Source organism: Eimeria necatrix, genomic scaffold, assembly GCF_000499385.1.
Source record: "Eimeria necatrix Houghton genomic scaffold, Enh_scaff155, whole genome shotgun sequence".
Classification (NCBI taxonomy): Eukaryota; Apicomplexa; class Conoidasida; order Eucoccidiorida; family Eimeriidae; genus Eimeria; species Eimeria necatrix.
Genome location: NW_013652254.1, coordinates 32,763 through 59,411, shown reverse-complemented (window position 1 = coordinate 59,411; position 26,649 = coordinate 32,763). Strand labels below are relative to the sequence as shown.

The window sequence follows — 26,649 nt, the reverse complement described above, 5'->3', positions numbered from 1 at the left end:
ATGGACCCCGGGGGCCCCCCTGTTGGTTACGAAGGCCCTTCTGCAGCTGGCGGAGTGGAGGGCGAGTCTCGGCCTCTGCATGGGGCCCCTCGCGGGGGCCCTCGAGGGGCCCCCGCCGGGGCTTCTTGCAGGGGCCCCCCGGGATTTGGGGGTGTCCGTGGGCCCCCTGCGGTGCCCCAGACCCTCTCCGAGGGCCCCTTCTACCTGGGAATGCAGGACTTTAGCTGCTATACCCTCTTGGGGCGCACGAGGGCCCTGGGGCCCCTGGCGGGGGAGGCTGAGGCTGCAGTCTTGGAGGGGGCCTCTCGGATCCTCCGGGGGTACCGGCGGCGAGTCAGCGAAATGCAGCAGCGCCGGAGGCAACGGGCCCGATTTTCCAGCAGCCAAGGGGCCCCCTGGAGGCCCCACGGGGGCCCCCAGGCTGAGGGTCTTCCGGGGCACCGTGGGGCCCCCTTGGCTTCTTACGAGCAGGAGCTGACGGGGGCCCCTGGGGACTTCGCAGCCCCAGCCAACAGACTCGAGACCCTCCCCGGGGGCCCCCAGAGGCACTGGGGGCCCCAGGGAGAGCTGCTGCAGCTGCCTCTGGGGCTCTCAGGAGTGGAGATGGTCGCGGAGACTCATGTCTGCTTTTGTCTGTCCCGTCTGTTGGTGTCGAGTGTCTCTTCTTGTTCTTTGCGCAGCTCAGCCTGGCCCTCTCAGAGTCTCGAGCGTCTGAGCTGCTGCGGCCCTTTTCCTGGGGAAAAGAGGCAGGCCGAGGGGGCCCCCAGGGACCCCCTGGGGCCCCTGAGGCTGCCTAGCTTTGGGGATGGAGATGCCTCTGGGGCTGCCTCGGAGGCCCAGTGGGTGTCTTCTCGGCCGCGGGCTTCGCCGAACTTGGAAGGCCAAGATGGCAGCCCCGAAGCCTTGGCCCAGCAGCAGCAGCAGCAGCAGCAGCAGCAGCAGCAGCAGCAGCAGCAGCAGCCTGTGCGTTACCCCGGCGGCGCCCCGCGAGAAGGCCCACAGAGCCTCTCCCATCCCCTTGCAGAGCCCGCAGACTTGCAAAGGCTGCTGCGGCTTTTTGTCGGGAGAGAAAGGCAGCTGCGGAGCATTTTGCTGCGTTCAAGGGGCCCCATGGGGGAGGGGAGGCCCCCAGAGGTCTCCAGCAGGCGGCAGCAGCCGTCTTCGCCAGCTGAAGCAGCAGCAGCAGCAGCAGCAGCAGCGGCAACGGCGGCAGCAGCAGCAACAGCAGCCGATGCGCCTGATGACCCAGGCGCCTTGTTCCTTGAGTGGCTTTCTCCGCAGCCTCTGCTGATTCCTGAGCAGGGTGCTGCCGCAATTGCTTCCAAGTTCCTTGCAGCTGGGGCTTCCCCCGAGACAGCAGCAGCAGCAGCAGTAGCAGCAGCAGGGGGGCCCCCCCCCATCCTCGAGGACTGCTTGGCTGCGTCAGTGGGCAAGACGGGGGCCCCCGTGCCTGCCTGCGCAGTGCCGCGGGCGCTGCTGCCTCTGCAGCAGCGGCTCAGCAGCATTTTTGGGGCAGCAGCTTCGCTGGGGGCCCTCGAGAGCAGCAGAGAAAGCAGCAAAGAAGCAGCAGAAGCGGGGCTGGGGGCCTGGGCCCTGGCGGAGGAGTCGCCGGCCTCTTCGAAGTCTTTGGGGGCCCTTTGGGGCCTCCAGGAGAGCCAGAGAAGCTTCGAAAGGCCCGGAGAAGCAGCAGCAGCTGCTTGGGACTTGTTGGTGGACAGTGTGGGCCACCAGCCGGGGGCCCCTGGGCGGCGCCCGCTGTGGGCCTGGCAGACGCTGGAGATGCACCTGCAGCAGCAGCTGCAGCAGCAGCTGCTGCAGCCCGCGCACTTAATCGACTGCCTCCGGGGGGCAAAGGCCAGACTCCTCAGGGGCCTCCCCCCAGCCTTCGGGGGCCCCTGCCAGGCCCGCAATGCTGCAGAAGCTGCGGAGGCCCTTCAGGGGCCCAGCTACTGCAGGGGTTCTGCTGCTTACTGCGAAATGGGGACTTTGCTGCGCACGCTGCTGCAGGTGGCTCGCCGGCAGGTGCGGCCGCGCGTGCAGCAGCAGCAGCAGCAGCTGCTGCTGCTGCAGCCGGCGCGCAGAGGCGCGCTGCAGCTCGAAGAGCAACACAGTAGTGGCCGCGAGGCCCTGGGGGAATCTTCAGACATTAAAGAAACACTGGCCCTGGAGGCTGTGGCCCAGGCCCTAGATGGCCTTTTGCTGCTGGCCATCCACGGGAGCACTTTGACTTGTCTTTTGGAGTTCCTTCTGACTCTCATGGAGACTGTCGACTACTTGCAGCAGGGAGACGATGGCTGCCCGCAAAGCAGCAGCAGCAGCAGCAGCAGCAGCAGCAGCAGCAGGGCCGCGGAGGAGGCGCTGCTGGCGCAGGAGCCCAGGTTTGCGTTCCCCTCTCTGGACGCGCTGGAGCTGCTGGCTGTGCAGTCGCGCTGCTGGTTTGCTGCTCCTTCGGATGGCCACAGAACTTATGTTGTGGGGTGCAAGAGGGGCCCCCCGGGGTCCTGCGAGGGTTCTTTGCCAGTGCTTTCCAACTCTTTGGGGACTTCGGGGGCCTCCATAACTCAGCTGCAGCTGCTGCTTCCGGGGGCCTCCAGCTGCTGCTCCGCCGAGGGCTCCGCCTTCGCCGCTGCAGACGGCCAGGGGGCCCCCAGGGGCCCCGACGGGGCTGCATGCATGCTGCTGGAGTTCCTCTATGGCAACGAGCGCCTCATAAGGCTCCACAAAGACAGAGGCAGGGGCAGTCTGGGGGCAGCAGGCAGCAGCACTGACGAGGGCGAGGCCCTTTTGCTGTACATTGAGGCCTCCGAGGCGGCGCTGGCGGTGTGGGCCCGCGAGGGGGGCCCCCCGGGGGCCCCCGGGGCCTCGGGGGCCCCCGGGGCCCCCGCGGAGGGCGTTTCTCCCGCGAGACTCAGCGGCGGCGTGGCAGTGGAGACGGGAGACAGCCAGAAGGCCCTGGTGGCGCTCTTTGACTTGAGAGGAGAAAGGAAACTGACTTTGGAGCTGCTGGTAGACAGAGGGGCCCTGCAGCCGAAGCTGCTGGAGGCAGCAGAAGAAATGGAAGCAGCAGCAGAGGCCCACAGGGGGGCCCCCGTGCGGGGCGCTGTTGTAGACAGAGTCATGGGGCTGGTGCAGCAGCCGATGGAGGAGCTGGTGCTCTTCATTAATGGAAAACGTCTTTGCTGCATTCCCCTCCCGGGGCCCCCCTGTGTGCCCCCGGCCCTGCAGGCGAGGCCCAAGCAGCTGCTGCTGCGGGCCCAGCTCGAGGGGGGGGCCCTTTTGATATCCCCTCCTTCTCCCACTTATTCGCGACCCTTCGTGGACGAGCTGAGGGCCCGTTCGGTGATCTCGGGGGCCCCCGGGAGCGACCCTATGGGCCCCGCGGGGGGCCTCGCGAGCTCCAGCAGCAGCAGCAGCAGCAGCGGCAGCAACCTGCTGTCGCTGGAGCGGCTGCTGCAGCTCAGCTGCGAGGCCGTGCACCGCCTCTGTCTGAGGGCCGAGGCTGAGGGGCTGCTGCACAGCAGCAGCAGCAACGAGCAGCAGCAAACGGGCCGCGGACTTGTGGGTATGGAAGAGCCTCTTTCGGGGGCCCACAAAGTTGTGGCTTCGGGGGACTTTCCAGCAGTGGAAGCAGCTTTGCGGCTGCTGGAGCACCAGCAGCACCTGTGGCAGCAGCAGAGCCGGGCTCGCCGGCCCTGCGGGAAGCCAACCCAGCAGCAGCAGCAGCAGCAGCAGCAGGAGGGGCCGAAGAAGCAGCAGCGGCCGGAAGAGAAGGAGCAGCAGCAGCGTGGGGAGCAGCAGCACTCGGACAGGCTGAGCTGCAGGTCTTCCAGCCTGGACTCTGTTGTGCATTCCGTGTCTTCTTCTTCTTCATCTGTCAGCTGGGCAGCCGCCAGCACTGCTGCCACAGACCCTAGTTTAGGGTTTGCTGCTGGCAAGGGCTGCTCGCCCAGCCAGGGGCCCCTGACGGGAGGCCCCGGCAGCCCCAGCAGCACGCGGCTAGAGCTGCCGCGGGGGGCTGAGGAGGCCCTGGGGTTTGCTGCTGCGCAGCCCCCGGCGCAGGCGCCGGGAGCCTTCGCCGACGCAGCAGCTGCTGCTGCTGCTGCTGCTGCTGCTGCGGAAGCGGGAGCAGCAGCAGCGCTGCTGCTGCCGGCGCCAGAGAGGGCGACGGCGATTGCAGTACAGCAGCAGTGGCGGGGGCGCGCGGAGTGTATGTACAGCGTGCTGGGGACCTTGAGGCTGCTGCTAAGCCCCAGGCATGGGGCTTTGCGGGGCCGCATGGAGCTGCTGGCTTCTGTGGGGCCGCGGCTGCTGCGGAGTTTCCTGTACTACTTCTGCATTGCGCCGCCTGCTGCAGGCTGCTGCTGCTGCAGCAGCTGCAGCGCGAGAGCCGCGGGAGACCCAGCGCTGGTCCAGGCCCTCTTCGACGCCCAGGGGGCCAGCTGGCTTCTTAAGAGAGGAGTAACTGCAACACTTGCTGCTGCCACCCCCGAGAATCTGCGCGTGCTGCTGAGCAGCGCGCGGCCGCAGACGCTGCTGCTGCTGCTGCTGGCCCTCAGCAGACCCCGCCCGCAGCAGGAAGCCTTCGCTGCTGCCCTGCTGCAGGTCTTGGAGGAAAGCAAAACTGGCAAAGTGCTGGTCTTGCGGCTTCTGCACGAGACCCGGGCCGTCTGGCCCAGGCGGGGGGCCCCCCCGGGGGCCCCGGGGGGCGGCGAGGAGGGGCCCCCACACGAAAGTGCAGCGGCGGAGCTGCTGCCGGGCTGCCAGTTCCAGCTGGAGGCGGCGGGGGGCCCCCTGGGAGAGCTGCAGCTGGGCCCGCTGCCCGCGGGGGGCCCCCCGGAAGCCCCGGCTGGGGGCCCCATCTCTGCAGACGCGCTGGCAGCAGAAGATGGGGGGACTCATATCCTCGAAAGTCTGGGCATTCGCTCTTGTGGCCTGAGGGCTGTTGGGGCTGCAAGCTCTGCAGCAGCAAGAGTGGGGGAGAGCGACTGGGGGGAGCGCTGCGGGGTTTTCGCCAGGAGGCGCTACAAGCACAGCCGGCTGCAGCAGCAGCGGCAGCAGCAGCAGCAGCAGCAACTCCCCAGCCTGGGCACTGACCCCGGTGCACTGCAGGGCGCGTGTGACAGCCTGTCTTCTCTCCAGGGCAGCGGCTTTTGGCCCTTTCTTTCTTGCCTTCTCAGGATGACGGAGACACAGCTGAAGGGAGCCCTTGAGGGTTCTTCTGGGGTCCGTTTCTCTTTCGAGTCCCTGTTTGCAGCGCCGGCTGCTGAGCAGCAAACTTGCTGCGCAGGCAGCAGCAGCAGCAGCAGCAGCCGGTCCGCAGCAAGCCCCCGGCCCCCTGTCTGCAGCGCCTGGGGCCCCTGCTGCAGCAATGGCCTCTGCGGGGGGGCCTCCAAGCCCCTCCATGGCTCCCCAGGCTTCACTCTGGGAGTCATAGCAAATCCCCGGCTTGTGGGGCTGCCCACAGGAGCAGCAACTGGCGGCGAGGGCTGCGCCTGTGTGGAGATGCACCGGCCCTCCTTGTGGATCCCGCTGCAGCACCGTCTGCAGCAACTGCACGATGCACTGTACCGCAGAGAAGACCCTCTTGCTGCAGTTCGGGGGCCCCCCAAGGGCCTCCTGGAGGACTCGCTCGCAGCCGGCACAGGCAGCAGCAGCAGCAGCAGCAGCAACCCGGCTGCGCGCGTCGCTGCGCACCTGGCGAGGCAGGCAGCGGAGCTGTGGCTCTCGTGGCTGCTGCGGCGGCTGCAGCCGCGGCGAGGGGGCCCCCTGGGCCTCGGGGTGAAGTTCGGCGAAGGCCGGAGGGGCCCCAGTGAAGCAGCAGACCCAGCTGTGGGGTCCCCCGCAGCCCTCTCCGGGGGCTCCCCCCTGGCCCAGCCCTTGCTGGGGGCCTTCCCCACACTGCAGCAGGACTGGCTGCGGGCCATGTGGAGCCCCAGCGCGTGTGGGCAGCGCCCGCAGCAGCTGCTGTTTGGGGGCAGCCTGCTGGCCCGGGACATGAAGGCCCGAATGTCTGCAGCAGCAACTTGTGTCTGCTTGGAGGAACTCTTCATGGCTGCTCTCCGCACAGCCAACAGTCTACTTTGCATCATTTCCGACAAAGTTTCCATGGGGGCCCCGGGCGTGGCTGCGTTGGTGGAGGGGGCTGGGGCTGGCGCGGAAGACCTCGCGGGCCAGCAGCGCGTGGCTGCCTTGGCAGCAGCAGCAGCAGCTGCTGCTGCTGCTGCAGACCCAGCTGCCCTCGCGGAAACCTGCGGGGCCTGCACGCTGCAGGCCTGCTGCCTCATGGGCCCCATGGGGACTCCGGGGCCCACTTTGCTTCAGGGCTGCGCCTTCCTTGGGGGGGGGGTTGTGCCGCTGCTGACATTTCTGACCCCTCTGCTGCAGCGGCTCGTGGTGCTCGCGGAGGAGAGCGACCCCACAAGAAGCAGCAGCAGCAGCAGCAGCAAAGCGGGCCGGGCCCTTGTGGGGCTCCCGGAAGGGACGGCGGAAGCTGCGGCGCAGGTCGTGGGCGCTGTGCTGCGGCTGTGGCCCAGCATCCTGCAGCTGGCAGTGCGCAGTTTGCTGCTGCTGCGGCAGCTGAACTCGTGCGTGTCCGAAGACACAGCAAGAGGCTGCCTCCACCCGCTGGTGCAGCAGCTGCTGGGGATCGTCTCCACCACCTCCAGCACTTTGAAGCTGCTCAGTAGCTTCCCCCCTCTCCTGGCCAAGCTGGACCTTTCCCACGCAGCCTCGGGGGCCCCACAGGGGCAGCCAGACGCAGCAGCAGCAAAGGCCCTCGAGTCTCTGCCGCCCCTGCTGGTCAAGGGGGCCCGCTATGTGGCGGCCCAAGAAGGCCACCCTTTGAGGCCCCTCGAAGATGCCCTCAGGTCCAGCGTTTTGCTGCTGCTAGACTGTTCTCCCCGGGTCTTTGAGCTCCAGAGAATCAACGACATCCCCCTGCCTTGCGCCATACAGGACTTTCTGGCGGCGACGCAGCGCCTCCCGGGGGCCCCCAGCTGCCCCCAGGGGCCCCCGGGGCCCCCGGGGCCCCCAGGGCCCCCGGGGCCCCCGGAGCCCCCGGGGCCCCCAGGGCCCCCGGGGACCCAGCTACCCCTGAAGGCTCTCCAGGCCCACAGTCCTGGGGAGCTCATCAAAGGGCTCACTCTCGAGTGCCGAGACCTCCAAAGTTCAGAACTTGGCAGCTTCGCGGGCTGCGGGGCTGACGCTGCAGCTGCCGACGCTCTAAGAGCTGTGGCTGCAGCACGGAGACCCCCTGGGTCTTTTCCGCTGGGAGTGAGCCACCGCGTGGGGCCCTCGGTATGGCAGGGGGAGCATTCTGCTGCTGCAGCAGCAGCAGCAGGGGACACGGGGTCGCAGGGCAACTGCTGCCCCTCGCTGTTGCGGCTGCTGCAGGGCGACGGCGAAGAAGCGGAGTTCGGGCAGCACTTCGCGGGCTTCCACCCGCGAGTTGCTGCAGTGCAGCGGGCAATTGGGGCAGCTCTGCTGCACCTGCTGGGGTACGAGGGGCCCCCGGGCCCCGAGGGCGGGCCGGGCTGCGGGGACCGGCAGGGGGAAGAGACGGAGGCCCTTTTGAACTTGGTGTCTTCTTTGGCGAGAAGAGCTGTGATGCAGCTTCTGGAGAAGTGGCAGCGGAAGAGAGCAGAGCACGGAGCCAGCAAGGAAGCAGCAGCAGCTGCTGCAGCAGAGGCCGACTGCAGCAGCCCCACGCCCCTGGCCTTCTCGGACTCCGACGAATCCTGCGGCGGCGACGCAGCAAGCAGCAGCTCGCCCGTGAGTTCCTCCAAGGCCGAGCGGCAGCAGCACTTGCGGCGCGCAGAAGAAGCCCGGGAGATTGTGTCTCGCTGCAAGTGGCTGCTGACTTGCTACCCCCGGGGCCTCGCGGGGCCCCACAGGCTGCTGCTGTTTCGCCGCTGGGGCCGCCAAATTGTGGGCTGCCACCGCCTGGGGGCTGCAGCCCGCGAGGAGGCGGAGGCCCTCAGCCGCGGGCTCAGCTGCCCGGACTTGGTGGAGGGCTCTGGGGGTGCGGCGCGGCAGCAGCTGGGCTGGGCGCAGGGGCAGGCCCAGCCGCGCCCGCGGCGCGCGGCCTGCGCGGGCCTGCAGCAGCAGCAGCAGCAGCAGCAGCAGCGGGTCGAGATCTCCACGGACCCCGGAGGCCGCGCGCACCTCGCTGCTCAGGACCCAGTTCGAAAACCCTTCCGGGGAGGCAGCGGACTCCCCGCCAGCCTCAGCGTTGCCCGCAGTGTGTACTTGCTGAAGCGTTTTCTGCGCAGCGGCAGCCGCCGCAACAGGCGCAGCGCCTCGCAGCCGTGGGGCCCCGGGGCGCGCACGGCGTCTGCAGCAGCAGCAGCAGCTGCTGCTGCTGCTGCCGGCGCAGGCAACTGGAACGCAGAGGGGGCGGGCAGGAGACTCCGGAACCGAAGAAGCAACGGCCTCCTGACCCTCCCGCCGAACCTCGTGGGGCTGCAGGGGCCCCAGCGGTGGCGCTGGGGGGCCCTCAAGAGGGCCAGCGAGCCTTCGAAGTCCTGGAAGTCCGAAGCCAGCGAAGGCGGCGTGGCGTCTCTAGTGAACTTCATAATAAACGGCGCCGACGTGCAGACCACGCGGCGGGTGCTGCTGGTGGAACAAATGTCTTCGCTGATTCGCTACGTCATCCTGCGCAGCATGAAGGCGCTGCTGGTTGCTGGCTTCTGCACTGCAGGGCTCTCTGCGCCTTCTTTGCTGGACGTGGGCACCCAGAGGTCCCAAGAAGGCCTCATGTCTGCTGCTGCCACGCAGCGGCTGCTGCCAGTTTGCAGCCTCCGGCCCAGCCTGGGCAGCTCGGACTTGCTGGGGGAGGGCTCCACCGGCGCTCGCGAGAGCTTTGCTGTCCCCGCGGACTCTTCGAAGCAGCTCGCGGCCCGCAGCAGCAAAAGGTTCGACACAGCCCCGCCGGCTGCATGCGCCGGGAGGGCCTACGGGGGGGCCCCCTCCGCCCCCTGCGGCCGCTTCTCCGGGGGCCTGCAGCAGGGGCTGCAGCAGGGGCTGCAGCAGGCGCTGCAGCCCTGCAGCACGGCCGACGGGGGCTTTGCGGGCGAGGGCCACGGGAGGGCCCTGGAGTCTGAGGGCAGCGACGTGAGCTGCAGAGACATCAGCTGCACCACGGCGAGCTCCGAGGGCGGCAGCGCGCTGCAGCAGCTCGACGGCGGAGGCCGGCAGGCCCTGCGGTGGCCCCTCATTGTGGAGCTGCTGCTGCCCCTGGCGGGGGCCCCCAGCGCGAGAGACAGCGGCGGCAGGGGGCCCCTGGCAAAGCCCCCCAGCGGCACAGCCAACAGATACGCGGGCTGCCTCATACTGCGGCTGCTTCACTCTTTGGGCGTGTCTTTGCTGGGCTCCAGCTCCGCCTTTGCTGCGCTGCAGAGAGAGGGCTTTTCCAAAGCAGCTGAGGGGGCAGCCGGCCTCATGAGCACAGCAGCTTTCTGGAAGTTTCAGCCTTTTGCAGACGCGCTGCAGGCTTCTTTGGGAGAACTGGTTCGGTGAGCTCAGGGCTTGGAATCGAAGACAGCGTCAGAAGTGCTTCAGTTGCTGCAGAATGGTCTGAGGCCGGCAGCGCTGGGCGCTTCATGCTTCCACAGAGTCCTTTGAACAGCAGCTGCAGCAGCAACAGCGATGTTTGCCTTGGCAGCAGCAGCAGCAGCAGCTCCACTAGCAATTTTCCCCTGCAGCAGCAGCTGCTGCAGGGGAAAATTTCCAGTGCAAATGCGGTTTTTGGTGCTTTTTCTCAGGATTGTTTTCGATCTGCACCTTCACCGCCACATGGAAGACATGAAGGCAATGGCTTTTCCCGCGGCCGCGGGTGTCTTTACACTGCATCCTGCGGACTGCTGCTGGATGGACGCAGAGCTGCAGCTGCTGACGCTGCAGCTGTGTCTGGGCACAGAACCACTGGACCACAGCAGCTCGATTGTGCTTTTCCTGCAGCACCTGCTGACTCTTGCGCACCCGGTGGCGCTGCGCCTGCTGTCAGCAGACCGGAGAAGCCGGGGCCTTTCTCTGGAGGCCTTTTTAGCGCGGGAAGTTACGGAGGAGATGGCGCATGCATCGGGTTGCTGCCGCGGTTCGTCGGCGGAGGCGTTTGCTGCAGCAGCCGCTGCTGCTGCGACGAGCGGGAGAGGGGCGGCAGCCGCTGCCGCCGCCGCAGCAGCAGCAGCAGCAGCAGCTCAGCTGCCGTGGCAGGGCGAGAAGCTCCTGTTCAAGCACTTTCCGGGGTCTCTTTCTTCACTCGAAAGATTCAGCTCGAGCCCCTCGCCCAGAGCCACCCACCTGCCGCTCGCTGCCGCTGTCACCCGCGTGGCCGTGCGCTGCTGCGACAGCCGCCGCTGGAGCTCCGACGGGGGCCTCATTCGCCAGGGCTTTCGGGTGCGGGAGAAGGTCAGTTGGGGGGGCTGGGTGGTGCTGCTTTACCTGCAGCGCAGGCACTTGGCCAGCCCCTTCGCCCTGCCCCTCAGGGCCATTGAAGGCTTCCGCGCCAAAGACGGAGGCCGCGAAGACGGCGTCGAGGTCTTCGACGACATTTCTGCAAACCCTGCAGGCCCTCTTCTCTTCTTTTCCTTCGGTGCGTCAGCGCCCGGCGCCTCTGTTAGCACTGTTTTTCTTTTAGCTTTGTGGCGAGCTTTGTAATTCATTTAAATGCTGCTGCTGGGCCCATTTCTTGAATCCGACTTTGCTGTTTCCCTCCGCTGGTTCTGCTGCATGCGCCGTGGGAGGTGCATTTGTCGTGTTGTTTCGCTGTCTTTTGCTGAGGCTTCTTTGCTTTTGAACACAGCTAGCCTCTCGTTTGCTTCTGCCTTTTCGCTGCCGCTTCTCCCCTCAGGCAGCACAGCGGGAGAGCCCGACGGCAGCGAAGACTCAATTGCAGATGTTCGGCTGCAGCTGGAGGTGCTGGGGGACCCCAGAGAAGGCTCCGGCGGCTCGGCCTTCAAGCCCGAGTGCTCCACTTTGCAGCAAGAAGGCTTTGCGCTGGAGAAGTCAATTCCTTTTTCCCGCACTCTGTGGATCCACGTGTGGGCCTCCAAGGGCCTCTTAGTGTACGAAGGCCCGCGGGGCTGCCCCGAGGGGCCTTCTGGGAAAATGGACTACCGCTGCAGGCCGGCCCACACGGCGGACAGCAGCTCCGCTGTTGCTGCACAAAGAGCTGAGGGGAGCAGCGAGGCCCCGAAGCTGCCCTGCACGAACTTGGGGGGCCCTGGCTGCAGAGAGGATGACGGCCTCTTCTGCCTGCAGCGGGAGTCCGTGAGCGTTTCGGAAGCAAAGGCGAGAAATGCTGCAGCGCGGCAGTGTGAGTACGAGGGCGCGGGCCTCAAGCTGCAGCAGAGTGCGTGGCAGGCTTTCCAGGCAGCCCTGTGGTTCATCCTGGTAGGCCCCGATGACCCTGTTGCTGCGAGTGGCTCTCCGGTTGCTGCTGCTGCGCCGCTGCAGCGTGGCGGTCTCCAGTCCCCCCAAGCCAGCAGCAAGCTCCCTGGCGAGGCCCCCACAGCTTCAAGCCTGCACGGCACTCTGAGGCGCGAGGCCATTGCTGTAGAGGCCTTGAAGCTGATCTTCAGCACGCTGCAGCGGCTGGCGGAGCTGCAGGAACAGACTCTGCGGGAAATGCACCGCAGCAACAGCCTGGGGATTCGCAGCTGCGCGGACTACCCGCAGATCTACCGCAACTTCTTGTGCGGGATTTCCAGAGGAGAGGGAGACAGGTACAGCGACGAAGAGGGAGGCAGCGATGTGGCTGCGGGCAGCCGGGGCACCAGCCGGGGCAGCAGCCTCGCTGAAGGGGACTCAGCACTGGCAGAAGAAGAAGACCAGAGCGTGCCCACGAGCCCACCAATCCCCGAAAAGCTCTTGTTCACGGAAAGACTCATCGACAGGAGCCTCTGCGTGCTGCTGCGCTGCGTCTGCGCCTCGCACTTCGCTGCACGGCTTTTCGTGCGGACTCTCATTATGGGCTTCAAGGGCCTCCCGACGCAGCTGGAAACCGTTTTGCGCACTTTGCCGGTGAAGACGCATTTGTACAAACTGCTCACGGAGTGCACGCGGCGCATGTCTGCAGCAGGAGTTGAAGACGAAACGCAACTTGCTGCCTTTTCCGCCATGGAGCCCCCCCAGTTGTGGACTTGCCGCCAGCCCTTCTCACGAGAAGGCTCCGACTTGGCTTGCCGCCTCTTTCCGCCCCTCCAGGCTGTCAGTCTTGGCACTCTGCTGGATGCCGCGGGGTCTCTGGTGCAGCTCCACGAGGACTCGTCCGAGCCTGCCCCTGCACAAGAGAAGCAGCCATTTGGAGCCGAGGCAGACGCAGCAGCGCGGCCTCCTGAGGCCAGCAGCAGCAGCAGCAGCAGCAGCAGCAGCAGCATGGGCGCGGCCGCCCCGGGACCGCAGACGCCGCTCCCGGCCCCGCAGGTGCAGGTTGTAGGGGCAGCCCCGACTGCGGGTTCAGCCCCGCAAGAGGGAGCCGTGCAGCAGAGCAGCAGCGCAGGGGACTCTTCGTCGCCTTTGGCAGCGGCGGGTCGGGGGGCCCCCTCCTCTGGGAGGCGGGAGGCCCCCGTGGGCGGGGCCCCCGTTGGAAGCGTGGGGGACAGCGTGTTTGACCCTCTGCCGCAGTCCGACGTGTTCCTGTGCGCAGTGCCCTCTGCAGACTTTCAGGCCGAAGTGCACGGGCGCACACTCCACGTGCTAAGGGCGCGGAACCTGGGGGGCGTGGCCTTGTGCCGGGCCCCGCTGACCTTCCCGGCGCTGCAGGTGGAGCCTGGGGAAGCAGCAGACGTCATCGGCTTCCGAGTCTGGTCTGCAGGCCGTTTCGGAGTCACTGTGGCCCCCGCGGACTGCGTGTTGTCTGCGGCGCAAGACATCTTCGACCGAAACGACGTGGTGGGCTTCCGCACCAGCAGCTGCCCGCCTTTCTGGGAAGACGTTTTCGCCACCACTGTGTCTTACCAGCCGGGGGACTACTTGAGCGTGAAGTTCTCAGTGGACAGCCAGACAAGTGGCCAGCGGTGCCTGCACACAGAGCTGCATGTCTCTGGGGAGAGCATTGGCTCTGTGTTGGAGGTCTACTATGACCAGCACTCGCAGGTGGACCAGCCCAGGCGAATGAACTTAGTCTTTGTCTTCCAAGACCCCCTCACTGTGGTCTACGGGGGCCCCGAGTTCACGCTGCAGTACGTCGACCCAGACGAAGACCGCCAAGCCGGCCCCTCGCAGGCCCCCAGGGAAGAAGCTGTCACTGGCGAGGCCCTAGCCCTCAAGCCCCCCTCGCAGCAAGTGCTTCGCTGGCTGCGGGTGCACCCCCTTGTGAGACAGAGTCTGGAGTTGTACCAGGCGGTCATTCTGGCCTCGGAGCGGTCCCTGCTGGGGGAGCGGCGGAAGGTGCTGCAGCAAGTGGGGGACATTTTGAACGAGGCTACCATTTCTTTGAGCACTGCCTTCGAGTCCCTTTGCGCCAGTTACCACGAAATCGTCAACGAAGGAGCCACTTCCAGGGGGACACTCGAGAGGGGGGGCAGCGTCCAGCTGCCCATAAGCAAAAGAGTCCAAAGCAAACTCATGCCCGCCGTCTCGAGCAGGGGCCCCCCGGCGGAGCAGCTGGAGGGGGCCGAGGCTGGAAAGCCCGAGGAGGGGCCCCCGGAGCCGAGGAGACAGACCAGCACTGGCCTGAGGCCCTGCCCATACCAGCAGCAGCAAAGAGCAGCGCGGGCGCGGCTGGAGACCATCCACGCCTGCAGACGGGGGGTTGCTGCGCTCGCAGTTATTTGCTGCGACTCCACTGGCCGCGGGGAGCTGCAAGAAGTCCTCGCAGTGGCGGAGAGACAGAGACTTCCTGGCAGCACGGACCCCGACGGCATCCACCCCTCTGCAACAAGTGCAGCAGCAAGTTCAAACAGTTCTCGAAAAGGAGACAGCGTGGGGTCTGGCGAGTCCGGCCTCAGCTTGCCGTGGCTTGTGAGCACTTCGCCTCTGAAGTTTTCTTCCGTCGTGGGACTGAGCCCTGAGGAGTGCGAGTCCATGTTGATCTCTCTGTCGGACCTCTTGACTTCACCAGTGGTCCAGGGGACTCTTCACCAGGTGGCTGTCGTGGGCAACTTGGTGGCCCCCAGCAAGGAGTGGGAGACAGTGCAGGCCTTGGCGGTGACTCTGGGAAGCAAGTCAATAGTAGCTCTTTGTCTCGTTTTGAGAGTCATGCTGCAGCAAACTCCCGACGGGGACCCCCCCTTGAGCCGGCGGGCTATCAAGTGCATCCAGAGGGTCTTTGCTTTCATGGAGCAGTTCTGCTTCCTCACCTCGGGACTGGGGGCCCACCAAATGGACCCTTTTGCAGACGATGTTGCTGCTTCAGAGGAGACTGTCCCTGACCAGGGCCTCCCCTATGCAGCCGGGGCCTCTCCGCCAGAAGTGGCCCCCTCGCGAGCCCCGCAGCCCCTGAATGTGCGCTCGGCCAGCGTGCCAGACCTGCGCTCAGCCATTGCTGCATATTCCCAGGGAGGCGAGGGGGGCCCCGCCCTTGGCAGCCCCGAAGTGGAGGAAGGGGCCCCTTCTCGGGCGGCAGATTCGGAGGCGGGAAGCGCAGAAACGGAGGTGAAGTTGGACAAGATGGCGCTCCTCTGTGGGGTCCCCGAGAGCATTCTGAGCGCCGAGGGGCTCGGCTGTCCCAGCATCTCCGGCCAGGCCGTCTTGGCGGCGGGGGAAACTGCCAAGGTCTGGAGGTGGGTCTACAAGATCAACGAGGCCTGGAATGAAGCAGTGGAGACAGCCATAGAAACGGAGCTGTGCGGAGCCCCTGCTGTCCCTAACACAGAGGCCGACTGCTGTCCAGGACCCAGTGTGGGCGAGGCCGCGGGCTTGCAGCGAGTTGAACAACTAATAGGGAGGGGCTGGGACTCTCGCATCACCAGCTTGCTGCTCCTCAAGCCGAGGCAAGAAACTGGGAGCATACATTTGAGAGGCCCTGTAGATGCGCGGGTGTTCAACTACGAGGGGGCTTGTTCCATCTGGTCTAGCCGCATGCTGCACCGATTACTGGAGACCCCCTTGAGGTGGGCTCTGAGACGAGATGCTCTTCACCTCCTCTGCATTATTGTCTCTCTCTGTCCCGAGATGATCATGGAGCGCCTCTACAGGTAAGTCCCTGTACTCACACTTGGGGCTGCTTCTGGCTTCCCGCCTGGCCCTAGCATTTTCTGAGTTATTCAAAAAGGCTGGACTGCCCGGGGCAAAGCTTGGGCAGCCCGCTAGAAGTTTCTGTGTAACAGCTGTACAGGTTTCTCATCATTTTACTCCACATGCTGCAGCACAGTTGATTCGTCTTCGCGTTTTTTCCTGTTTTGTCTTCTCTGTCTGCAGGGGCATCAAAGAGCCATTGGCCTCGCGCTGCTCCGGCGAGTCGCGGAAGGGAGCGCCCCGTCCGAAGGCCCTCAACCTAATTCGCCTTTTGCGCATTTGCACGTATTTCATCAGCAGAGAGACAGATGACAGTGTGCCTGACTACCAGCAGCCTTTCCGGTTTCACCTGGACTCAGACCCCACGAAGACGCTGCTGACCGAGCTGGACAGGTACAGCGTGGTGACTTGTTCTTTGTATGGGTGGCAGCGGCTGATGTATCGGGCGGCCACGAAGTGGACGGACACAGAGTGTCTCAAAAGTCTGCACCGGATGCTGCAGACGGAGCTTTTGTACCACCTGGTGGGGTCGGTGGCTCAGGTGGTGAGCAACGCCTCCGTTTCAAAGAGAACGCCCAAGTACTGCGCCCTGGCGCCCTCCGTGTACGTAAGCCACTGGCTGATGGATGGATTCATAAGACACCCGCTGTGCCCCGGGAGCATCCGCCGGGCAATTGTCAACCCCTTGAGCTACGCGGCGCTCTTTGGGCTGCTGATCAATGGAGTCAACTTGCCTCTGAAGCTCGGGCTCGACGCAGCCAGAATGACCCACTGGATGACTGCTCGCTTTGTTCCCGATATCTCCTTACTGAACGGCTTATCTGCAGGTGCAGCTCCTGAGGGCTCTTCGGCCTTCGGCAGCGACAACAACCTCTTTTCCTACGAGAGGCTTAGTGAAGTCACAGGCGTCACCGCGCCGCCATCAGGCGAGGCATCTGCGGCGACTTCTAAAGCCGTTAAGACTGCAGTAGCGGCCGTTGGGTCGTTTGCACTTGCTGGCCCTTGTCGGCAGTTCTTGGGCTTTCTGCAGTGCTACTTCGACTGCATTTGCTTCATCAGCGCCTCGGTCTTTGACAACTTGGAGAAAGTCAACAACTGGCGGTCTGCCAGCCTGGACTGTTTCTGCGCAACAGATCTCAACAGAGTCCACGTGCGGTACAGAATCAACTGCAGCCTGCTGACCCACTACCTAGCCAACGCCTGCGTGTCTATCCTGAAGGCGGACAGGTGGGGCTCTGTCACCTGGGTAGAGCACACGAGTGTTCCTGTGCTCGCGGATCTTGCCTCTTACCTCATGGCTGCTGAGTGCGTCGCCAGAGTCTCGTGCTTCAGTGCCCAGGCGCCGCCTGCGCCCCTGGCGGCGTACGCGGCTTCCAGCAGAGGGGAAGGCCAGTCTCAAGAGGCGGCGCCGGCAAACAGCGGCGGCGGCGAAGACACAGCTTGCTTTGCCAGTGCAGCTTTCTCGGCCTCTGCGAGTGACCCTGGGCACTTGGGCTTCTCTCAGCCTTTCATCAGAGCAGTCCAGGCTTTGCCGGTTTCCGTGGCTTTTGCTGAGCCGGTCAGCTGCACCCGCGCTGTGGGGAGCGTCGAAACCTTTCCCGGGGCCCGTTTGGAGTTGAATTTGGAGCCACTGGAGGAGGGCCATCAGCAGGGCACTGACGGTGAGCCTCAATCTCGGGAAGAGAGAAGCGGGGTGGTCCCGGGCAGCAGCCAGGCATGGGAGCTCAGGAAGACTCCACGGCTTCTCGTCGCCTTGGATCGAAACCTTGAGTACTTGGTGGGAGAAAGCGGCAACCTAACCGAAACGCCAGAGTGGATATGCGTAGCAGCGTGCAACAGCGCAGGCCAGGGCAAGGATAACTTGAGGATGACACTTCTGCAAGCACCCCAGGAAGATGGCAAAAGAAGCTTTGGCGGCCGGACCCGTTTGGAGGTTTCAAACCTGCACGGCACCTCAGGGGGCTCTAGCTACGCCTGCAGCAGCGTTCCTTTGCAGTGCGGCAGCTCTTCCGCCTCCTGCATCATTTCCTTAGCAGTGCGTTCTGCCGGAAATGACAGCTGCAGTTTAAAAACCATTGAAGATGGTGCCCCCCTGGGCCGGATCTTCATTGGGGCTGTGGATTGCAAGCACTGGGGCCGTCTGTTGGAGGGGACTTGGGATGGAGTCTCAGACGCAACACTGGTGCAGCTTACTGCAAGGGAGCTCAGATCTTCCTTCCACCCAGAGATGCCAAGCCGCCACTGGGGGCCGCAAAGCCAGCGAGTCCGCAAGAGTCGACCGTTGCTGGCCGTCTTGCTGGGGATGCACGGAGACTCTGAAAAGACTTCTCGAGCCCCTCATAAACAAGACGGCCTGGGGCTTATGGCTCAGCCGCACAGGCTAAACTTCGTGCTGCGGGCGGTTGGGCGCCACTTGCTGTGGTTTGCGGAAGACCATCTCGTCGCTGCGCAGATGCTGCCGCCATCATGCACTGCTGTTGTGCCTGTGCTTGTCATAGAGGAAACTGCTGAGTTCTGTGCCTCTCCTAGGATCTGCTCTCTTTGGGAGGGACTTGTCTTGACGGCCACGTTGTCCTCAGTTTCTTGCCGGCCCGTCACTGTTCCCACGAACGAAGTCTTCTATTGTCTCGAGGCCGCGCCCGCCGACACTCCTGTTCGCCTGCTGAATCCCTTTGGAATCCAGTCTGGCAGGCCGGAGGGTTTGACAGCAGCAGGAACAGACTCAGAAGCGTCTGCAATATTGTTCCATTCGCGAGCTAGTGGGGATTCCAGGGGTCCACCAGACAGGGCGGAGGACTCTGGGTTATTCAGACTAAATTTCGCTCCCAGTTTCGCAGCGGGGGTTACCTCTGCCCCTTTAGACACATCAGGCAGCAGCAACTCTCTGAGCAGCACGTGGCGCGTCTTGGCACTTCACCCAAAAATCCGAGGAGGAGTCAGTGTGCGGCTCCCTGTTGGGGCACCCTCAACTTACTCGTCGTCTGTGTGGAAGTGGGTGCGGCGGCCTGACTCAAGCCGGGTTCCCACAGAGGAAGGCCTCAGCGAGTTTCCCTTAGAAGACCTGGAGGCCGCGAGGGCTGTGGCGTCCACTGGCCAATGTACGACGGACTCCTGGGATGTTGGCATCACAGCGGACTCCCGCCAGATTAGCTCCGTCACCGCCTTCGGGGACCTGACAAGCGGACAAGGGGACCCCCCCACCGCTCAGCAGCTGGGGACTCCTGCTGCTCCCGCTGCAGCAACCACAAGAGCAGTGCTTTCGCCGGCTCCCATAGTGGGCCCTCGGCCTGCCCGAGGGTCTCCCTGCACTCTCAGCACCCGCCAGCAAGGCCTTCCCAGCAGCGTGAGGACAGAGCCGCAGGACTGTGGCTTTGCAGGGGCCCCGCTGGACGTGGGCACTGTTCATCCAGCGCTGCCTTTCCGCGTGCAGTTTAAGGGAAACTGCTGGGCAGGAAGAGCAGCAGGGCCGCAGATGGTGGGAATTGTCTGGGGCTACTGCCGTTGGCTCTGGTTTTCTAACGGCCGGCTCTCTTGCCCTATAGATTTGCCGCTAGGGGAGCTCATGCGGTCGCATGCTGGAGGACCTCCTCAAGTCAGTCGGGGCCCAAAGATCCCTACAGAAGGCTGGAGAGAGATACAACTGAGTCGGGGAGTCTCGGGCTTTACCACCAGGGACACGTTAGAGATCGAGTTCCAGCCAGCCATTCCGGCGCTTCTCTTCAAGAAGAACGACGTCTACCAATTCGGCTTCAATTTCGATAAGTTCTACCAATGGGCGCCAAGCCGTGCTGCCCGCTCTCTACAGCATCAACAACACCTTGTGCAGCAACAGCAGCAGGTATTAATGCAGCAGCAACAACAGCTACAGCAGCCACAACAGCAACAGCAACAGCAACAGCAGCTACAACAGCAGCAGCAGCAACAACAGCTGCTGCAGCTTGCCGGGAGCCCTTCAGCCAAGGACAGAGAAACAGTGTATTTTCCTCCCGTGCGAACGAGAAGCACTGAGTTGGTCTCAACATGTAACACAGGGGGCTTCAGGAACTTCACGTTTACTAGTACCCCATCTTCAGCTCGACTCTCGGACTCGCATCAGGGGACTGTGCATGCGCTTTTCCAAGCTATTAAAGAGAGGAACCTGCGGTGGCTCTCCACCTTTTTTTCACAGTACCCAGACTGGCTCGAAACGCAGGATGCAGCAGCCACCCCGGGCAGCTGCACATTTGGCTCTCTGGAGCAGCAGATGTTCGTATGGGCTAATGGCAGCAGCAGCACCAGTACCGGCAGCAACGCCCAGTGGCAAAGCGAGCAGCTGCAGCAGCACATCTCGGCAGTGTATGGAGAGTATGAGAACGACACGCCCCTGAAACTCGCAATAAAGAAAGGCTATGCAGATGTTGTTCAGGTGCTGATTGAGGCAGGAGGCTGCAACCCGGATGGGGTGGGAGACGGCAGCGAGAGGGTGACTCCGCTGATGTTGGCTGCTGAGCTGGGCCAGGATTTAATTGTCTCAATGCTTGTGTGCAACTATGGGCTTAACATAAACCGCAGGGACGCAGAAGGAAACTGCGTGCTCCACAGAGTGGCTCTCAGGGCTGCTGGGCAGCCCCTCTCAGGAGGAAGACTTGGCTCAGCGGTGCCGGCCTACAGACGCAGCTACTACAACACAATTAAGCTGCTGCTCTCTCTCGGGGCGGACTGTTCTCTGAAGAACGACGCGGGCCTTACCCCCGTGGAACTCATCGGTTCCAAAGGTGACGGCTTCCAGGAGGGGCTAGAGGCGCTGGCGAGACTGTTACGTTACGCTGCGCTTACAGCTCAGCTGCAGCAACTGAGCCTTGCGGCAAGTGCCACGCCAAACTTTCCGAAGTTTGGCGGGGCTTTCCCAAAGGTCAGAGGGGCGGAAGCATGCATTCCGTGGAGGTGGGGCTCGCTGCTCGCGAACTGCACTGTGGTGGTTGGGGGAGTTGATGAGGTGGCATTCGGCATCCACAGTTTGTACATTGACGGCGAGCGTCGCGATGCGCAAATGAACGAATCCGAAAGGTCGCCTCGCATGGCAGCAGAGTGGCTTTGCGGGACTTCTTATGCGCCTTCGCCTAAGACAGGGCGGCCTTCGAGTATCCCTCGGTCTTCTGCGGAAATGCGGGGTCAAGAGACTCGAGGGCAGGTGGACGTGCGAAAGTTACCTGCGCTGAAGCCCTCTTCGCAGCCATCGAGAAGCAACACTGGGGATAGCGTAGAACTGCCAGGCATGGGTCATTCCACTAGAGCAGGCAGGACCTCAACGAGCCTGGTCTTGAATGGCTCAGCGTTGGGGACTCAGGCTCACCCCCGTTTCTTCGGTGGTCCATCAGGAGCGATAGATGGCAACTTCGGCTTACGGACTTCTTCAGGTTCTAATTGTGTCCAAGTGCCTTCCTCGCTCTTGCGGCCCGTAGATGGCAACTTGCCCTTGGCAAATGCTGATGTGCGGACATTGCTGCAACAGCTTCTGGTGTGGGGCCTCGACCTGAATGGGGACTTGACGGACCCCGCTTGCCCAGAAGGCCAGCCAGCTCCTCTCCGCCCCCCCTTGCCGGCCCTCTCTGGGTCTCTTCTGCGCAGCATTTCCGTGGCGGAGGACTTTGGATCTCTTCAGAAAGTGTTTGTGGCAATCCTAAGGAGACTACAGGTTCTGGAAGAGCACCAGACAACAGAACAACGCATGCAACCTGGGCAGCAACAAGCAAGTGCTTCGCCTCGAGGCCCACGCGCCGTCCCTGCAGTTCCCCGGAGATCTGACGGCTCCCGTCACCGATACAACAGGGGCCGGCAAGCTCCCACTTCTTCGCAGAGCAATGGTCTTCAGCGCCTCGTTGCATGCGCCGAGGCTGCTGAGAGCGTTGGAGACCTCATTAGTCTGCTTCTGCCTCTCGATACAGCCGCCGCAAAGATAGAGGGATGCACTCGCCGGGGTTGGGTCGATGGAGTACAGCGGCACATGTGGCGCCAGAAAGTTGCCAGAGATTCAGGTTATCAAATAGCCTTGGGAGGACCAGGAGGCCTTGTGTGGACGCCAGACATGCAGCTGTTCGAGGAAGTCACGGGCATGCAAGTGCATGAGGTTCCTTCGCTGTTACTTCAGGAAGGAGTTTCTACTGGGAGCTTGGGCATGTTGATGGTGAGATCTGTTCTAGACGCGGACGATGTTATCCTGCAAGCAGTCATGCGCATTTGGCCACCGAAGTTTGACATCTGGCTTAGGCAGTTGCTCGACGTATTTGACGGCCTGGAAGAGGGCAGAAGTGTGCCCCAACCAGATAAGCACATGCGCATCGCAGCTCTCATCTGGAAGGCAGACAAGGATCGCGACAGCTTCTTAGCTTTAGACAGCAGTTGCGGCTCCCCAGGAAAGAAGCGGGATTCTTTAGAAGAGATCGAGCAGGCTGCCGCACTCAAAAAACAAGTTCTTGCCCTTGTGAGTCTCCTGTCCCTCTGCAAAGCCTTGCGGCTTTGACGAAGTCACCCATCTGAGCTTTACTATGACCGTTGCGCACGTATCGCTGCCCCTGATTTCTGTTTCAGTGTTTTGCCGCTTTAAATCCACTCCTGTATTGTGGGCTCCTAAACTGCAAACGGAGCTGTTTAACCTTGATTGGAACTGCATTGTGCGCTTGTGTGTGACGCGCAGATCAGCGAAGCCTCGTGCGGTGTGACTCCCGCCTCATCCGTCGAGGTGCTACTGCAGCAGGTCATTGGCTTGAGATTACGGCTACTGGAACATTTATGTTCCTGTGCCAGTGGCGCTGTGCCCATCATCGCACCGGTTTTCAACATCCCCAAGCTACCTTTAGATTACTATGGATTACTGACGGCTCATTCTGGCGTGAGCTTCCTCCGAGGCACCATTCCGACTCGTCTGGGGGACGGCAGCTTAGGGGTTACAGAGCTGCCAAAGCGACGGTCATACAGCAGCAGCAAAATGGTGTTGCAGGTGGGCCCATCCGACTTGCCTATAGAAATGAGCGCCTACCTCTTCCTTCGTCCGCTACTGACAAATCTGACATCCAGCACTTTGTGGCGCAACATCATAGAAAAGCTAGGATATTCAGGCCGCGAGCAGCCCTCTTTGAAGCTGGACCGGGGCCAAGCAGCTACAGCGAAGGTCTTGGCGCACACTCTCTGGTACCAGGCCACTGTGCAGCTCCTTTCGGCAGCAGCAAGCCCGTGCAAACTTAGAGCTAGACCTGGAGAGAGACCTTTTCTGGTAGTTTTTCGAGGAGAAGGAGCAACAGATTTTGGCGGCCCCTTTCAAGAGTTCCTTTCCGGAGTAGCTAATGAGGTCATGGGTCCCCTGGCGGAATCTCCCGATGAGCTTCTCCCCACCTTTCTTGCATGCCTGCCGTCCTTTAACTCTACGCATGCCATTGGGCCCCATCAGGACTCCGTAGTGCTCCGCCCTGATCCATCTGCACCGCTTCCAGACCCTTTGGTCTCCGTCTCAGACCTGCTACCACCAGCGCTACCCGATACCTCTGGAGGAAATAATGGTTCGCCAAGTTGCGCGGAAGTCTCACCAGATCCAGTCACGCAGGAACCAGCCCAGTCTGTGGGCTCGCAACCGGATCGCAGCTCACATGCTGAATTCGGCGAGGATCAGCAGAGTATCCGCAGCAATTTAAGTAATGCTCATTCCAGCCCCCCGCAAGGACGACTTCGCCGACAGTTGCACATTGACAGCCTTTGGACATCTGACACCATTTTGGGTGCTCTTCCTTCCCCGGCGCGGCGTGTTCTTCCTCGAGGTCATCGGGCTGAAGATGGAGGGCTCCCGGATAGAATTCCTCAGGAGGATCCATTCCAAGCTGCGGTGTCTCGCCGTGAAGAAATGCAAGCAGCGCCCACACCTTTGAACGCAAATGGGACGCTTTCTAGGGTAGAGGAAGACACCGTAACTGAAGAAACCATGTACATTCTCATGTACGAAGCTCTCGGCCGTCTTATGGCCATGTGCTTCTGCATCGGGAGTGCATTCAACGTTACATTGAACCCTCTTCTGTGGAAGAAGCTGGTCGCCGCACCGCTGACTATTGACGTGAGTTACAGGGTCTACAGGCTTGCTAACAAATCAGTGGCGCACCGTTTTGTGAAGTAAATGTACGACCACGTGTACAACCACGATGATTGATGTGCCAAACGAGGTAATTAAATAATTTCCTGTGTTGGCTGGTTGAGTTGCTCAGGATCTGGCTGACTCTGACTGCGTGGCCGTTGAAATGATCCGTTCGCTTCGGCGCATGGCCGCGGTGCCGCCGCAGTACTGGGACTCCACAATGGAGGCGTCGCTATCAGACATGACGTTTAGCACAGAAGATACTCTAGGCAGGTCTTTTGAGCTGGTTGAAGGTGGAGCGAATATCCCTGTCGACGCATTTAACCTGGTTACTTTCATTCGCCTCTCAGAGCGGTTCCGCTTGCTTGAAGGGACGGAAGGTGTTGAAGCCATTCTGCGAGGCATTGCAGCAGTTTTGCCCCTAGGTCGACTGCGACTGCTTTTTGACTGGAGGTGAGGTCCCTCATTGGCGCGCACAAGAATTTTGTTCTAGAAACGACGAACGGGACTGTGCCAACTCCTACTTTTAGAGAGCCAGCTATACAGCCTTCTCGTGTCTTTCTGTCGTGCAATTTGAATGATGCACTTCCTTTTCGTGGGGTGTTCAGGCGACTGGAGCATCGTGTGTGCGGGGACCGCAAGGTGGACGTTGCCAAGCTCAAAGAGCACACGGAGTGCTCATCTGAAAGACTAAAAGGACAACTTTTTGAAATACTCGAGTCGTTCAACAACGAGCAGATGCAACGCTTTCTCAGGCAAGCGGATGTTCTGAGCAGCCTAGATGCGAAATAGCGCGCCCACGAAGTTCCCGTTCAAACTCGCATTGCTTCCTACTGTATCTGAGGAATGCCGTCCAGCAAGGGGGCCAGACACGAAGTGTTTTGGCCTTCATGTAGAATGTTTCTATCTCTTAGCGTGTACGGATGCTTCTGGCTCCATGTGCTACCAGCTCCTGTCATCTCTGGTGCAGTGTATGCGGTTTCTGACTGCTGTCTGCAGATTTGTGTGCGGTCGCTCGCGCCTACCAACCTCAAGCAATGAATGGCGCATGACTGTGGACTACGAAAATCCCGACGTACGAGGCTGCGCATTCCCTCCCGAGTATTTGAGTCCTCTGAAATATTCGAAGCCAGCTTCAGAACTGCAGTCGTTTCATCCTTTCACATGGCACTGCTTCAGTGGGCTTCGCCTAGCAGTTACGAATTCTTCAAATGGACACACCGCCGCGTGTAGCTGTGTATGCTGCTCTTTTCTGTGCTTTCAGCAGCGCCTCCCCGCCATCAACGACAACCGGCTGCCAACTGCTGCCACCTGCAGCTTCCGCCTGGTCGTGCCGCTGTATTCTTCAGTGAGTGTCATGCGCGAACGCCTCCTCTATGCTATCAACAACTGCACTGCCATTGACCTAGACGCTGTCGTAGTTCACGAACAAATGCAGTTGATGTATGATGACTAAATGGACCGCGTTGTGGCGGCCACTTTTATTGTAACCCTTATACAGTGCTGCAAGTCATCTAAGACTGGCGGAATACCCAAATAGTTTTGGACTTGTGGATAACTCACATATCTCATTCAATCGCTGATTAATGATTATAGCGGCGCAGGCTGTGAACCGATAAACCTAAACGTTAGGAGAGACAATACGAAATGGAAGTGGGCAATTACCTCTATGCAGTATACAACCTGAATGCACAACGACAGCCTCAGTTTTTTAACTGTATCCTATCTACAACGCAGATATTGTCGCATCTGAACTATTTCACGACAAACGCCTGAAAACAGCGTTTTAGCAACCATTGGCAGCAGCTGCGGTTTCGTGGGACTCTGGCTGTCTGTGCACTTGGCATGTATCTAATTGTCTTTATAAGTAGCTGCTCTTCAGTTAAAGCGCTGATCAGAGAAGCAACTGACGGACCGTTCGATACTGCCTTAAACGCCGAAACAACGCATGTTCATCTTTTGCACTTGCGCTGTAGTCAAGCTCGCAAGGTAACATACACATTAGTTCAGCCGCTCGCAACCACCCAAGGGGAACTTCCGAGAAGGTATTTGTACTCTGAGCGTCCCAGAGGTAGCACTCGTGGGTCCTGGAGAATGCACTGTTCCAGCTGAGATGGTAGCATTTTTGACGTATCTTGGTAAGGCTTAGGGCAGTACTCTGGTTGCACCGAAGTAAAACTGACAAGGCTCAGTTCGCCTCCGGGGATATAAGGGAAGTTCGCTCAAAGTCAGCGCCCCTTCGTGAGACCTCGTGCTCCAACACAAACAAAGTTTACGATGAGGGACGAGGCTAAATTCAAGGCTCGGCAAGTACTGTTGAGCATTTGCTTTTGAACGTATGAGGCTAAATGTTGAATACGGTTTTGGTAGAATGTCGTGCCTAGTTGCCTCTCATCTTTGCACGTCTCTCGCGTTGCTGAAAAAACACCCCCAACGCAGATGCAAAGACGTTATATTCTTGTCGGCCTCAGTTGCGTCAAGATATGGTTACGCACACTTCACACTAATGAAAAAACAGGAGAAGTGACTGCCTGAAAGCTTGTGAACAAAAGGCGGTTTGTCTCACCTTCTTGCGAAGATCGCAATATACATTATCGAGAGGCAGGTAGAAAAGGAGGAAGCATCCAGCAAACTTTGCGGCGCCAATGGCGAAAGATTTTAGATACTGCGGAATAATAAATCACACAGCACGCAAGAACCACTGCAGATAGGTGCCTCCGCCCTGGAGAATATGTCAAGATGCTGCGGCAATAAGTTGGCAAGGTGAGCCTTTATAGCGCGGGTTCATCTTAATTTTGTAGCAATTGCGCACAGTGTTCTTCATGCCAAATTGTGAGGTCGTAAGAGATCTCGCGAATCCTCTGACTCCTCCGTAGACGGTATTGGGTAGGTACCCTGGAGGGTAGAAGTAGCCATATCGAGAGAAAATTTCAACCTCCCTGCCGGTATAGGGCAAGTGCTGTCCGACATTTATGCGTCCAGGATGGACGTTCACTGATGAGTCCAGAGGAGTCCCTGGAAGCACTGAACCGCGAGTCATTTCCACTAAACCATGCGAGGAACCGGATACTGTTTTTCAAGCAACTGCACAATTTTCTAAGATTTTTAACGGCGGCTGCCTTGTCTGCATTGTGAACTTGAGCATACTGGTCTAGCTGTGTTGCTGAGCGCATGCAGCTTAGTACAGAACGCATGCATAGATAGCAGCTCCTGATGGAAATACCAGTGCCGGTTCATCTTTTTATGGCATGAAAGGGCCATAAATATCATAATTAGTGACACTTTAATATTATTGTGTAACTCTGTGGCATCAGTGCGTCTAGCTCCTGCAGTGTTCTGCAGCGTCACATCTTTGCTCGCTGCTGTGTGGAAAGTTG

General features: G+C 61.5%; 2 protein-coding genes across 2 annotated transcripts; both read left to right on the top strand.

Annotated features, from left to right (window-relative positions):
- Positions 1–2,560, top strand: ENH_00017150 (HECT-domain (ubiquitin-transferase) containing protein, putative; the record flags this gene model as incomplete). The annotated part of the gene is given in 2 exon segments (XM_013579239.1): positions 1–2,498; positions 2,509–2,560. 2 exon segments carry the CDS (start codon positions 1–3, stop codon positions 2,558–2,560), a joined length of 2,550 nt encoding a protein of 849 aa, XP_013434693.1.
- Positions 1–24,728, top strand: ENH_00017140 (HECT-domain (Ubiquitin-transferase) containing protein , related; the record flags this gene model as incomplete). The annotated part of the gene is made up of 9 exons (XM_013579238.1): positions 1–9,512; positions 9,762–10,591; positions 10,850–15,137; positions 15,361–21,637; positions 21,851–23,254; positions 23,403–23,725; positions 23,881–23,994; positions 24,272–24,347; positions 24,537–24,728. 9 exons carry the CDS (start codon positions 1–3, stop codon positions 24,726–24,728), a joined length of 23,016 nt encoding a protein of 7,671 aa, XP_013434692.1.
- Between the last annotated feature and the right edge of the window lie 1,921 nt (positions 24,729–26,649).